The sequence below is a fragment of the Anolis sagrei genome, chromosome 4 (assembly GCF_037176765.1).
Source record: "Anolis sagrei isolate rAnoSag1 chromosome 4, rAnoSag1.mat, whole genome shotgun sequence".
In the NCBI taxonomy this organism is placed as follows: Eukaryota; Metazoa; Chordata; class Lepidosauria; order Squamata; family Dactyloidae; genus Anolis; species Anolis sagrei.
This window is the reverse complement of record NC_090024.1, coordinates 196,992,258-197,007,199: the sequence shown is the minus strand read 5'-3', so window position 1 is coordinate 197,007,199 and position 14,942 is coordinate 196,992,258. Positions and strand designations below refer to the sequence as shown.

General features: G+C 40.3%; 1 protein-coding gene across 1 annotated transcript in view; it reads left to right on the top strand.

Annotated features, from left to right (window-relative positions):
- PLXNA2 (plexin A2) overlaps positions 1-14,942 on the top strand; it is a 521,320-nt gene that overhangs the window by 417,220 nt on the left and 89,158 nt on the right. The window contains exon 17 of the mRNA XM_060772844.2: positions 475-568. Coding sequence (XP_060628827.2) covers positions 475-568 — 94 coding nt within the window. The remainder of the gene's footprint in view (positions 1-474; positions 569-14,942) is intronic.

Genomic DNA, 14,942 nt, shown 5'->3' with positions numbered 1-14,942 from the left:
ATGATACCTCTCTTTTTATTACCTTTTTCTGTTTAAATCTCTGCCCTATATGTAATCATTTTTTTTCTGCATTATGCTCCTTCTTTCATGCCCAGATTCCCTTACTTAAGAATGTGCAACATTATGGAAATGTTATGAAAACCATTAAGTCCTCTGATGAATTTACTGTCTTTATTTAGTCATAGGTCTTATTTCTTGCTCCTTCCAGCTCCGGGAAATGTTACATAGAAGACATAACTGCCCACTAGGGGGACAGATGAGACCAGAAAATCCAATTAACTTGTGAGACAGCTCTAGCCACAGTCAGGATGGTGGTATATTAATCTACTCTGTCACCTCATTCCAATACAGCCTGTGGAAAACATCTTGCTGAGTTCAACAAGCATTTGTATTTGCCAGAAACATAGGCACTGGGCTCTGCCCCAGTTCCCCTTGCCAAACCTCATTAACCCAAAGTCTTCTGCTTCCCCTCAGTGGCCACACACCTCTGACTGTCACAGGGTCAAACCTGGATGTCATACAAGAACCCAGGATACGAGTGAAGTACAACAGCAAGGAGTCTGTCAATGTAAGTTGTTTTTGCTGAAGTTTCCGCCTGCCTTAACCCAATTGTTGCAGTTTTCTGTGTAGACATGAAATCAGTATATAGAGAAAGCAATTGAAAACCACCAAGGAAGAAAGTTTTCAGAATACCTGAATTTTTTATTGTACCCACTTCTTTTCAACATTTCATTCCTTCTTCAGTCCAAGACACCTCAAATGTAAGGAAATGTTAACTCATAAACACATAAACTGTTTTGTACAAGGTTACAGCAGAACATTTTTCTTATACCATAAGCCATCTACAGACATAAAGAATATATTGTGCTGTAAAGTCTATTCAGCAAAAGGATACTTTTGCTGTACTTTTGTTCCTGGTTTTTAAAAAAACCACTGGCTGTATTGAATAAAAATAATACATGTATGTAGCTGGTTGTTTTTCAAAACCTAAATTCCAAAGCACATTCAGCATAATAATAATTCAGATATAATGAGAACTTTGTCTCTCTGGACATCTCATTTTAAAGCGTTGTATCATAAAACATGGCTCTGAAGGTTAAACCTGCAAATATGGAAAAACAACTGCACTTTCATTTTGCTAATAAAGGAGAGAAAGATCCATAGTTCTTTCTCAGGTGGGAAGAACCACCAGTCTTTAGGATCCCGAGACTCCAGTTGAGGCTACTGGTGACGACTTATTATTATTATTATTATTATTATTATTATTATTATTATTACTGTTACTATGTTTATTTATATACCCCACTTTTTCTCTCCACAAGGAGATTCCCCTAAGGGGTAATGAAATCTTTTAGTGAAATGAGCAATTGCTTGTCATTTTAGTGAAATGGCCTTGCTGAATATTGTGTCTGCCATTCTGTGTATTTATAGAATTAAGGGCGATAAAGCATTCAACTAGTCTACCATGCAAGGTTGATAATTGCCACTGAAAATGTGCCCATTCTTTGCTCTGCTACAACTGTTTGTGGCCCATTCTTTGCTGTGCTGCAACAATTTGGACCAGTTGGTATGCAGGAAACTGTTTCTATGCCATTATTTATCTATTAGCATTATCGCTGTAAAAAAGAATACATGGTGCAGTGTGGGAGAATAATATTTATTAAAGGCTGTAGTGTGAGAGCATTATTGGCAGGTTCACGTGAGCATATGTTACTCCTGTTTCCTGCTATAACAGTGGTTGTTTATTCTCTGGTTATGAGAATGTGATAAGATCCTGAAAGAGCATGATTCAGGCAGATATTGGACTACTTCCTTATTTTTCCAAAAGTACTGCCATTTTTCCTGGCAATACAATAAAAGATGTCTGATTACTTTGTGATTCTACATTCTAAACTAAATTCACTTTTCAACAAAGATGCCCCACTGAGAAATGGTATAAACTTGTATTGATTTATTTGTTAAAACTAGAATGTAAAAAACACCCTGATCTTGGAAGTAGTTGTCAACTTTTTTAAGTGTCAAGATGGTAAGCTTGTTCACTTCAGTGCCAGAGAAAAAAAGACGTTATTTATTGTGCTTGTTGATAAATTGCTGTTGTAATAAAAGGGACCGACAGGCCAGATCATTAACTGAGGTAACCTTTAACCTTTTGTTAACAGAGGCATAATATGGTGCAGTCCATTTTGTTTTGGTTCTTTTAACCATTTAGGACCTCCATATGCTACTGTTAACTTAGTCAACTGAGCAGCCTTTTATGAATCCATGGTTGTGAATCCTAGTACTTCATAAATGCAATGTTGGCTATGTTAAGAATGCAAAGAATATAGGTTAATATGCACAGTTTTGATGAACAAAGAGTACCCCTCATTTTAAGATACCCAGCTGAAAAAAAGAAGAAAAACATGATTCTTTGGGGGTTAATTCATAAATAATTGTGCACAAATGCCTTTGGCTTTGCTGTATTAAAATATGCTACCTTAGGGGGAGAAAAACATGCCTTCTGCAGAAAAAAGCAGACTTCTGTGCAAAAATATGTTTCCTGACTAGAAATGGAAAGAAAAAAATATGTTTCCTGACTAGAAATGGAAAGAAAAATATGTTTCCTGACTAGAAATGGAAACTACTGTTGAAAATGAAGCTTCATGAGCATGGGGATATCCTGAATGCAATGCAATGCTTCACTATGAAGAGTTCAACACATGGTGGTTTTGTACCAAAATGGGATTTCTGTGCAAAAAATCTGTTTTGCACACAAAAATCAACTTCTCTGTATGGCACATTGCTTGATGAGGAAGCAGGATCCTTTGTGTTGAAGCATAGGAGTAATCCGTGTCCACTCATATGTTAGGCTATATCAGGTGAATCCACTTTGGAACCCCAGGAGCTCTATCATCTGGCGAAGCTTCATTTAGCAAGGACAATGACGGCATATGGCACTGGTGTCATTGTGAGGCCCTACTATATATCATCCAAGGCACATGCATAAAAGTCTCAGCAGAAGGGAGAACTGCTAAGTAAACAAACAATGAAGGGTTGACAGAAATATAATGGAATTGATGTCTTCACTAAATCTACCCCTTGAACACCTGTCTCGTGACAATAAGGCTGCCCTGGGACTAATGCAAAATTATCAGCACCTTATGAAAGCAGGGAATGAGAGATTCTTTGAAACACACAACTTTGCTCCTCCCCAGGTCAGTGTGGGGAAAGCCCACGGGCCTTAGAAATCTACATTTAGGCTTGCATTTCCCTTTTTCATCCTTTCGTGTCTTTCTGTGCTTTCAAGTTTCCAGTTTATGGCAACTATTAGGCCAACCTGTTATGGAGTTTTCTTGGCAAGATTTGTTTAGAGAGGCTTGGCTGAGAGAGTGTGATTTGTCTATTATTCGCATAATCTCAGCTCTGAGAGATCTGATCAGGAGTGTATTTTCATTTGTATCTCTAAAATTATAGTAATTTCTTAGATTCAAGCATCTTTTATCCTTTGATTATGAACAACCTCTACAAGGGTTCCCCAAGTTTTCCAACGTAATCCAGTTCTTCTTTTGAGTGTAGTCTTGAGTTATTTTTGTTATAAACCAGTGTTTTTATACATACATATTTATATAATGTGTGTATGTATGTGTGTGTACTTTCTGTAACCTAATCTGCTATTTGCACTTCTACATCAAATCTAACTAGTAATCCTCAGAACCTTAAACCAATCAATTCCCCCAATGTTGTCTCTAAAAAATAATTGCCAAATCTCATTGCTTCTTAAATTTGCTAAGATATATCATTAAGAAAAATTGTCAGTTTGTTCATCTCAGCAAGGTCATTTGGTCTTATCAACCAATCTTTTTGCATTAGTGTATAGCTATTGTTCCATCTCTGTGCATACAGAAGTCTGACAGCTTTAATAATGTACAAGATTATAGGCAGTCCTCAAGTGGTAAATATCCAACTTACAAACTACTCATAGTTAAGAACAGGGGTGAGTCAACAAGAAGTGAGAGAAATCAACCCCTAGGAAGGGAAATTGAACTGAAGCTTTCTCACCAATCCTTGTTTCCACAAGCCAAATTTTTCAAAATCCAATTATCATAGGGACAGCTTACAAACAAATTCAACTTAAGAACAAACATACAGAACCTATCTTGTTCATAACTTGGGGACTGCCTGTATTCTTCCATGCTTCTTTTCTAATTGTTCTTCCATCAGGAAACGTGCATGTTTTATTTGGATTTAAAATGTCCTCTAATATTTTATGAATCTGAACATAATATTTCTTCAAGTTGTCACAAGTTTACCAAGGTAAATTTGAAACATGTTTGATATTGAAAACCAACACCAAAAGGTACATCTATCAGCAAAATAAATGAAACTGTCTATTTTTTAACCTTTTTTTCTGGGTGGTTTTTCACATGCTATAAAAATTAAGAATATATGTAAGCAGTTCTGAATAGCATGATTCAAAGAAAATTTCCTTCAGATAGTTGATAACCCTAATCAACATAACTAGCTTATATTGACTATGCATTATGTGTTGTAGTCCAACACATCCGAAGAATGCCAGGTTGAGGAAGGCTGCATGATGCTATTGTAAATCCAGTATTGCTCTCTGACCCTAGTGGCCTGTATATGCTTTATGGATGATATATGTGATTTATCTCAGTGATAGAATCCAGCTTTTGTCATGCAAAATGTCTAAATGTACACATTTATAATAAGAAGAGAAGTAATTGTCCTTCTGACGTTATGTATTTAAGTGACTATGGATTTTTTATTTATTTAATCCGTATTTATTTACTGAGATATGTATTGATCCAGTCAACCAATCTCACAAAAGAGCTTTCTCTCTCCCTTCCCCCCTTTGAACTTTGAGCTCTAGAGAAATATGACATCACCTGTTTGTTAGTTAGTTAGCTAGTTAGTTTAATGCAGTGATGGGGAAAATATGGGCTGCGCAGGAGCCCAGATCCTGACCATCTTTCATAAACACTTAGATTTAAAAAAAAGAAAAGAGAAAAGCAGAATTCTTCAGACAAAAAGCAGACATTTCCGCAAAGGAAATACTTTCACCTTCTGTCAACAGTTTGGGAAAATAAAAACACAAACAGATATATTGGCATACTGCTGATAGGGAATAGACTCATGCTTCCTTGTCCCGATCCCCACCACCCTAGTTTCACATACCAGTTTAATCAATCTATTTTAATTACCTTTTCTGGCATTTAGAAAAATTAACCCTCATTTTATAGATATATGACATTGAAATACAGTTGAGAGCTAGCACAGTATACTTGTTTGTGTGTTGGATTCTGACTCTGATAAACCAGGATTAAAATCCCTGCTCAGCCTTGGAAAAGCACTGGGTTTTCTTGGGCAGGTCACATTCTCTCAGCCTCAGTGAGCAGGATGAATCTCCTCTGAATCAATGCCAAGAAAACCCCATGATGGGCTGATCTTATGGAGTCATATGTTGAAAATTACTTGAGGGTACACAACAAGAAATGATGTAATTTATCTTTGGTTACAAACTCATAGAATAATAGAGTTGGAAAAGGCAAATAGTCCATCTAGTACAACCCCCTGCCATGCAGGAAAAGCACAATCAAAGTATCCCTGACAGATGTCCATCCAGCCTCTGTTTAAAAGTTTTGAAGGAAGGAACCTCCACCACAGTCCAAGGAAGAGAGTTCCTTTGCTGAACAGCTTGTGCGGTCAGGAAGTTCTTCCTAATGTTTAGGTGGATTCTCCTTTCCTGTAATTTGAACCCATTGCTCCTAGTCCTATTTTCAAGGGCAACAGAAAACAAGTCTTCTCCCGCTTCCTTATGACACCCTTTCACATATTTATACATGGCGATCATGTCTCCTCTCAACCTTCTCTTCTGCAGGCTTAAATTGCCAAGTTCTTTAAAACACTTCTTATAGGGCATGGTCTCCAGACCTTTGATCATTTTAGTTGACCTCCTCTGGACACCTTCCAGCTTGTCAATATCTCTCTTGAACTCTGGTGCTCAGAATTTGACACAGTATTCCTGGTGATGTCTAACCAAAGCAACTTCCATAATTCCACAAAGGCACCATGACTTCCCTCAGTCTAGACACTATACTCCTTTTGATGCAGCCCAAAATCCCATTGGCTTTTCTAGCTGCTGCATCACACTGAAAGTTAATTGTGATCTATCTTGACTCATTGTTCAGTCTACCTTCTTTCATAACCAAATGAAACATAGTTTCATAGTTTCACAGTTTCATGAATGGTTTTCTTAAACTAAATAGCAGGTGTGGAGAGATTGGATAATCTGGAATTCTGAATTCTTTGAAAAAGAAATGGGAGGTGACAGACAGACAAACAGATCAAAATGGAACAAGTGTAACAATTATGCTTGTTACACTTGTTCCTGTTCTATTTACAGGAATCAAATAAAAATTCTATTTTGACTTTTACAGACCTTCATGACATAGGACTTCAATAATACAAACTGATACACAGCGTATTTGTGCATTAAAGTCTTCAATTTGGGCCCTTCTTTAGGTATCCTGGACCAAAGTAAGGCAAGACAAGTTCTTCATAGATGTGTGCACCCCATGTATGTAATGCCTTCTATAGATTTTACATAGCAACTACATTATTTCTCTATAAGAACCAGGGAAAGCTGGTTTTATTTTCCCAGGCATTTTGGATACAATTTTAAATTCACAGATTCTTCTTAATTTGTAGTTTTAGGCATTTTTTTTGCTCTTTAGTCTTTGTGTATTATTATATTTGTAGAGGGGAAGACTAAAGAGTAGTAGAAGCTGATATGGAACTAGACCATTGAATATGTTATGGCATACATAAAGTATACTGGGGTGCAGTTTTTAAATGTGTGTGTTCTTGATGTGTCTTTACTCTCAAAAGTCACAAATGCTGCTAGGTTTCTGTTGGTGTTATCTAAGCCTTGTTCAACAGTACAGGCATTGGCAAGCGCCAAACATTCATTTAAAATCTGTATGTCTGTATGTGTGTGTCTTTGTCTGCCTGTCTCTGGCTCATACACACACACCTTCTGCCTCCCTAAATTGTGATTCTATTGGATGTTTTATGGTGTTCAATATTGTTATTTTCCAAGGATCCTGAAGTAACATACAGCTGTGAAATTTATTAGTACCTTTCAGTGACGTTCAGGAGCTATTGCGAGGAAATACCTTCATTTTACAGCATGGAGACATGACTTTGTTATTGTGCACCACTTGAGTTTGGAGCTGATAAAAAGATTCCCAGACATGATTGGATATTGACTATTGGGGTCAGAAGAAAGTCTAAGCAACATATCAGATTGACGAAGGGCATGCAGATACACGTTTGTTCTAGGGACACTGTATAGATGAGCTGTGTGCTTTTATGATGCCTGCCATTTTGCAGGGAGGAACCACATAAATCTGAGGAAATGTGGCTTCTGATTACTTGCCTTTTTAAAATTCACTACTGAGGCAATTCCCTGCAACTGTCAGGATTCTGAACTATAAAACTGATGGGCTGAATTCCTGCACACAGTAATTTGCACTCAAATCCCATTAATATAAATGAAATTTAAGTGCACTTAACTGTACACAACATTGCAGCTGAGATTCGCATGACTCCAAATGGTGTAGATTTAGAATAAATGGCAGCTACAGAGCAATATTCTGAAATGGTCTGATGTTTGCTGGCAGAGCTTTCCTTCTTCCTCATTTGTTCTCATTAGGGATGCCATGAAAGGTCAAAAGAAGTTTCTTGTGTGAATACTTCTGAATAGAAAGAGGAAAGTAGAATTGGTACGCTTTCTTGCCCCAAGTACTCTCTTTCTTCCTCTCCACTGTTGTCAAATGCTGGGTTGTTGTTTTGTTTTTGTTTTTTTACATTAAGCCAGGCATGGACAAACTTTAGCTGTCCAGGTGTTTTGGAATTTGACTACCAGGAATCTCAGCCAGCTTACCAGCTTTAGGAATTGTGGGAGTTGAAGTCCAAAACACCTGGAGGGCCCAAGTTTGCCTATGCCTGCATTAACCCAAGGATGGAAGTCATGCCGCCCCCAAGATATTTTGAGCTGAAGTTCCCATCCTTCCTCACCATTGGCTATGCTGGCTAGGACCAAGGGAACTTGAGTCTAGAAACATCTGGAGGGCTGTGTGCTTACCCCCTTCCCTTTCTTTAACATGTAATACCAGTTTTAGCCAGAGTTAAAAGTTCAGGCAGGAACAGACTTGAGATGCCTTCAACTTTATATGGAATGCTGTTGTCTTTTAACTGTTCCAACTGGATACAATAATTTGCATCTTGTTAATAGTACACAGGCATATGTGCTTTTGTGGTCAATGTCGAGGTTGATATTATCTTTCTCTTGTTTGTAGCAATTCTCAGAGATGCACCTTGTGATGTCCCCATACCTAGATGCTAAATGATTATGTTATCCTCTGAAATCTTCAAAAGATTCCACCAAACATGGAATGACCATAGGGAAGTGTCTTAAGCAGTTTCATGGGTCAGTGATTGGCCAGCCATAGCAAAGTTCCACATGTGAAATTACCATTCTTCACTAACCTATACAAGATTCTACTAAACTTTGATAATTGTATAGCCTTCTATAATCAAGTGGCTGTAGCATAAATGTATATACATTGATACACATACTGCCTCTCTCACCTAGTTTGAGAATGACTTCGAGGAGAAGATGGGGCAATGCTGACAGGGGATAGGGAAAAGGCAGAACTACTTAATGCCTTCTTTGCCTCGGTCTTCTCACAAAAAGAGAGTCTTCAACCTCAGCAAGATGGAGTGGATGAGGGATTGGAGGACATCCAACCCCAAATTGGGAAACAAGTCGTCCAGGAATACCTGGCCACTCTTAATGAGTTCAAGTCCCCAGGGCCAGATCAACTACACCCCAGAGTATTGAAGGAACTAGCGGAAGTCATTTTGGAACCATTGGCAACCATCTTTGAGAGTTCTTGGAGAACGGGAGAAGTTCCAGCAGATTGGAGGAGGGCCAATGTGGTCCCAATCTTCAAGAAGGGAAAAAAGGATGACCCAAACAACTACCGTCCGGTCAGCCTCACGTCGATACCGGGCAAGATTCTGGAAAAGATTGTTAAGGAAGCGGTCTGCAAACACTTAGAAACAAATGCAGTCATCGCTAATAGTCAACATGGATTTATCAAAAACAAGTCATGCCAGACTAATCTGATCTCTTTCTTCGATAGAGCTACAAGCTGGGTAGATGCGGGGAATGCCGTGGATGTAGCGTACCTGGGTTTCAGTAAGGCCTTCGACAAGGTCCCCCATGACCTTCTGGCAAGGAAACTAGTCCAATGTGGGCTAGGCAAAACTACGGTGAGGTGGATCTGTAATTGGTTAAGTGGACGAACACAGAGAGTGCTCACTAATGCTTCCTCTTCATCTTGGAAAGAAGTGACAAGTGGAGTGCCGCAGGGTTCCGTCCTGGGCCCGGTCCTGTTCACCATCTTTATTAACGACTTAGATGAAGGGCTAGAAGGCATGATCATCAAGTTTGCAGACGACACCAAATTGGGAGGGATAGCCAATAGTCCAGAGGACAAGAGCAGAATTCAAAACGATCTTGACAGATTAGAGAGATGGGCCAAAACCAACAAAATGAAGTTCAACAGTGACAAATGTAAGATACTCCACTTTGGCAGAAAAAATGAAATGCAAAGATACAGAATGGGTGACGCCTGGCTCGAGAGCAGTACGTGTGAAAAAAGATCTTGGAGTCCTCGTGGACAACAAGTTAAACATGAGCCAACAATGTGATGTGGCGGCAAAAAAAGCCAATGGGATTTTGGCCTGCATCAATAGGAGCATAGTGTCTAGATCTAAGGAAGTAATGCTACCCCTCTATTCTGCTTTGGTTAGACCACATCTGGAATATTGTGTCCAATTCTGGGCACCACAATTCAAGAGAGATATTGACAAGCTGGAATGTGTCCAGAGGAGGGCGACTAAAATGATCAAGGGTCTGGAGAACAAGCCTTATGAGGAGCGGCTTAGGGAACTGGGCATGTTTAGCCTGAAGAAGAGAAGGCTGAGAGGAGATATGATAGCCATGTATAAATATGTGAGAGGAAGCCACAGGGAGGAGGGAGCAAGCTTGTTTTCTGCTTCCTTGGAGACTAGGACGTGGAACAATGGCTTCAAACTACAAGAGAGGAGATTCCATCTGAACATGAGGAAGAACTTCCTGACTGTGAGAGCTGTTCAGCAGTGGAACTCTCTGCCCCGGAGTGTGGTGGAGGCTCCTTCTTTGGAAGCTTTTAAGCAGAGGCTGGATGGCCATTTGTCAGGGGTGATTTGAATGCAATATTCCTGCTTCTTGGCAGGGGGTTGGACTGGATGGCCCATGAGGTCTCTTCCAACTCTTTGATTCTTTGATTCTATGATTCTATGACTCCAAAAGTACACAAGGGAGAAATCATATGCAACCAATGTAACCCAGAAATATGTCTGTGCTGTATAGGCTAAGCTGGTTAACTGTGGCTTCCCTGCCTGACACTGAGCAGACCTTCCTTAAGGGATATGTTGTATAAACATTCCCTGCTAATGCCTTAATCAGAAAGTATGAACAAGCTAGGTAAGTAGTCTGTATGTGTAGTATGCACCTAAGGGCTTTATAGCTGTGGAGGAATGAAACAGTCTACTGCCTAGTTGACACCACATGAAGAGGAAAAGAGAAATGAACCATAAGAAGTGCTACAGCCTCGTGTCTCTGCATAAAATATGGCAGCTTCATTGGTGCACAGTTCCCACGATGTGGTTCCATAGGTAAAGTGAGAGATACACATCTAAACCTAATGGTTAGTCCTTTTCAAAGTAGAATAATTGAAACCTGGTAAAGCAACAGTTATGTCATTTCAATTGGTTCACTAAATTTTGCTGGGTGGGTATGATTTAGACTATGAATTCCTAGTCTTCTATGGCTGAGGACTGATTTGTAAATCTGATTTCCATTCTTATTCTGATGCGTTGCCATTGATATTAAATTTGATATGCCTATAGATTCAGTGCATTTTGGCATTTTATGCATAATAGTAAATTCAAACCTCCTCATCTGAAAATGCAAAACTCCCCTTGCAAATTTGCCTTCAAAGGGCATCAATACCTTGCCGTTGTCTTTCTTGCTGTTACTTTTCATTTTTCTGGTTTAAAAAGAACGTTTTTTTTAATTATTACAAAAAAGTTTTGTCAATACACAAATGTATATGAAAATTAAATTTCCCATTTGCTTTGTTGTTGTTGTTGTTGTTCATTCGTTCAGTCGTCTCCGACTCTTCGTGACCTCATGGACCAGCCTGCGCCAGAGCTCCCTGTCGGCCGTTACCACCCCCAGCTCCCTCAAGGTCAGTCCAGTCACTTCAAGGATGCCATCCATCCATCTTGCCCTTGGTCGGCCCCTCTTCCTTTTGCCTTCCACTTTCCCCAGCATAATTGTCTTCTCTAGGCTTTCCTGTCTCCTCATGATGTGGCCAAAGTACTTCAACTTTGTCTCTAGTATCTTTCCCTCCAGTGAGCAGTCGGGCTTTATTTCCTGGAGGATGGACTGGTTGGATCTTCTCGTAGTCCAAGGCACTCTCAGAACTTTCCTCCAACACCACAGCTCAAAAGCATCGATCTTCCTTCGCTCAGCCTTCCCTAAGGTCCAGCTCTCACATCCGTAGGTTACTACAGGGAATACCATGGCTTTGACTAGGCGGATCTTTGTTGCCAGTCTGATGTCTCTGCTCTTTACTATTTTATCGAGATTGGACATTGCTCTCCTCCCAAGAAGTAAGCGTCTTCTGATTTCCTGGCCACAGTCTGCATCTGCAGTAATCTTTGCACCTAGAAATACAAAGTCTGTCACGGCCTCCACGGTTTCTCCCTCTATTTTCCAGTTGTCAATCATTCTTGTTGCCATAATCTTGGTTTTTTTGACGTTTAGCTGCAACCCGGCTTTTGTGCTTTCTTCTTTCACCTTGATTAGAAGGCTCCTCAGCTCCTCCTCGCTTTCGGCCATCAGAGTGGTGTCATCTGCATATCTGAGGTTGTTAATGTTTCTTCCAGCAATTTTCACCCCAGCTTTGCATTCATCCAGCCCCGCACATCGCATGATGTGTTCTGCATACAAGTTAAAGAGGTTGGGTGAGAGGATGCAGCCTTGCCGTACGCCTTTCCCAATCTTGAACCAGTCTGTTGTTCCGTGGTCAGTTCTTACTGTTGCTACTTGGTCCTTGTACAGATTCCTCAGGAGAGAGACAAGGTGGCTTGGGATGCCCATCCCACTAAGAACTTGCCACAGTTTATTATGATCCACACAGTCAAAGGCTTTAGAATAGTCAATGAAGCAGAAGTAGATGTTTTTCTGAAACTCCCTGCCTTTCTCCATTATCCAGCGGATATTGGCAATCTGGTCTCTCGTTCCTCTGCCTTTTCTAAACCCAGCTTGAACATCTGGCAACTCTCGCTCCATGTATTGCTGGAGTCTTCCTTGCAGAATCTTGAGCATTACCTTACTGGCATGAGAAATAAGGGCCACTGTACGGAAGTTTGAGCAGTCTTTCGCATTTCCCTTTTTTGGTATGGGGATATAAGTTGATTTTTTCCAGTCTGATGGCCATTCTTGTGTTTTCCATATTTGCTGGCAAATGGCATGCATCACCTTGACAGCATCATCTTTTAAGATTTTAAACAGTTCAGCTGGGATCCCGTCGTCTCCTGCTGCCTTGTTGTTAGCAATGCTTCTTAAGGCCCATTCAACCTCACTCCTCAGGATGTCTGGTTCTAATTCATTCACCACACCGTCAAAATTATCTTCAATATTATTATCCTTCCTATACAGATCTTCTGTATAGTCTCGCCACCTTCTCTTGATCTCTTCAGCTTCTGTTAGGTCCCTGCCATCTTTGTTTCTTATCATACCAATTTTTGCCTGAAATTTACCTCCAATGTTTCTAATTTTCTGGAAGAGGTCTCTTGTCCTTCCTATTCTGTTGTCTTCTTCCACTTCCATGCATTGCTTATTTAAAAATAGTTCCTTATCTCTTCTGGCTAACCTCTGGAATTGCGCATTTAACTGGGCATATCTCCCCTTATCACTGTTTCCTTTTGCTTTCCTCCTTTCTTGGGCTACTTCCAGTGTCTCAGCAGACAACCATTTTGCCTTCTTGGTTTTCTTTTTCTTTGGGACGTACTTTGTTGCCGCCTCCTGAACAATGTCTCGGACTTCTGTCCATAGTTCTTCTGGGACTCTGTTTACTAAATCTAGTCCTTCAAATCTGTTCTTCACTTCCACTGTATATTCGCTAGGAATGTTAGTGAGATCATACCTAACTGGTCTGTGTATTTTCCCTGATCTCTTTAGTTTTATTCTAAATTGGGCAATAAGAAGTTCGTGATCTGAGCTACAGTCAGCCCCGGGTCTTGTTTTCACCGAATGGATGGATGTCCGCCACCTTCGGCTGCAAAGGATGTAATCAATCTGGTTTCGATGTTGACCGTCTGGTGAGGTCCATGTGTAAAGCCGTCTTTTAGGTTGTTGGAAGAGAGTATTCGTTATACACAGCGAGATTTCCTGGCAAAATTCTATCAGCCTGCGTCCCGCTTCATTTTGTTCTCCCAGACCATGCTTGCCTGTGATCCCTGTTGTCATTTGGCTTCCCACCTTGGCATTCCAGTCTCGTGTAATGAAAATAATGTCTCTTTTTGGTGTATTATCCAGTAGGTCCTGCAGATCCTCATAGAACTGATCTACTTCTGCTTCTTCAGCAGCTGTGGTTGGGGCGTATATTTGGATCACTGTAATGTTGAAAGGCTTTCCTTGCACTCGGATTGAGATCATTCTGTCATTTTTTGGGTTGTATCCAAGCACCGCTTTAGCGAATTTCTTATTAATTATGAAGGCTACTCCATTTCTTCGATGTTCCTCTTGTCCGCAGTAGTAGATCTGGTGGTCATCTGATGTGAAGTGGCCCATTCCAGTCCATTTCAGTTCGCTGACCCCCAGAATGTCTATCTTTAGTCTTGACATCTCACCAATAACAACATCCAATTTGCCCTGGCTCATAGATCTTACATTCCAGGTTCCTATGGTGTGTTGATCTTTAGAGCATCGGATTCGTCGTTCACCTCCAGTACCGTCGGCCGCTAGCCTTCCTTTCGGCTTTGAGCCAGCTGCGTCATCACATCTGGGGCTAGTTGAACTTATCCTCTGCTCCTCCCCAGTAGCATTTTGGCCATCTTCCGACCTGGGAGTCCCATCTTCCAATGGCATACCGACATATCTCTGGTTGTACTGGTCCATTTAGTTTTCTTGGCAAGGATACTGGAGTGGTTTGCCATTGCCTTCCCCAGGGATCACTCTTGGTCTGACCTCTCTGCCACGACCGTCCCGTCTTGGGTGTCCCTTCACGGTTTCGCTCATGACATCATTGAGGTGCTCAAGCTCCAGCGCCCCGACAAGGCGGTGATCCTTTGCTGGAGTTTGCTTTGCCCATTTGCTTAGTGAGACCAAATTAAATGTCTCCTGATACTTTATAAGACATGATTTCTAAATAAAACTCCATCAGTAGAAGTCAGGTTCTGCTTTCTAATCAATTCTTCTCTCAGGGGATGAAGGAAGCTGGACAGCCAACTTTTTACCAATGGAATATAGCCTTCATTTTACCCCAAATCCCTTGTGATCAACCAATTGTTCTATGCATGGCGAAATTGTTTAGATTTTTCACCAGGATCAGACATTTATTACAATTTCATCTGAAAGGCATATTTGATAACAATAACACAGTGTGAAGGTAAATTATAAATGCATGGGGGTCTGATAACGAATTAATTTTCTATTATTACTTTCAATTTGGGGTACTGTCTAAGGCCCTGACCTTGGTTGAAAACAAAGGGAAAATATAATGATGCAAATCTTAGTGAACATTACAAACTTGTTCCAA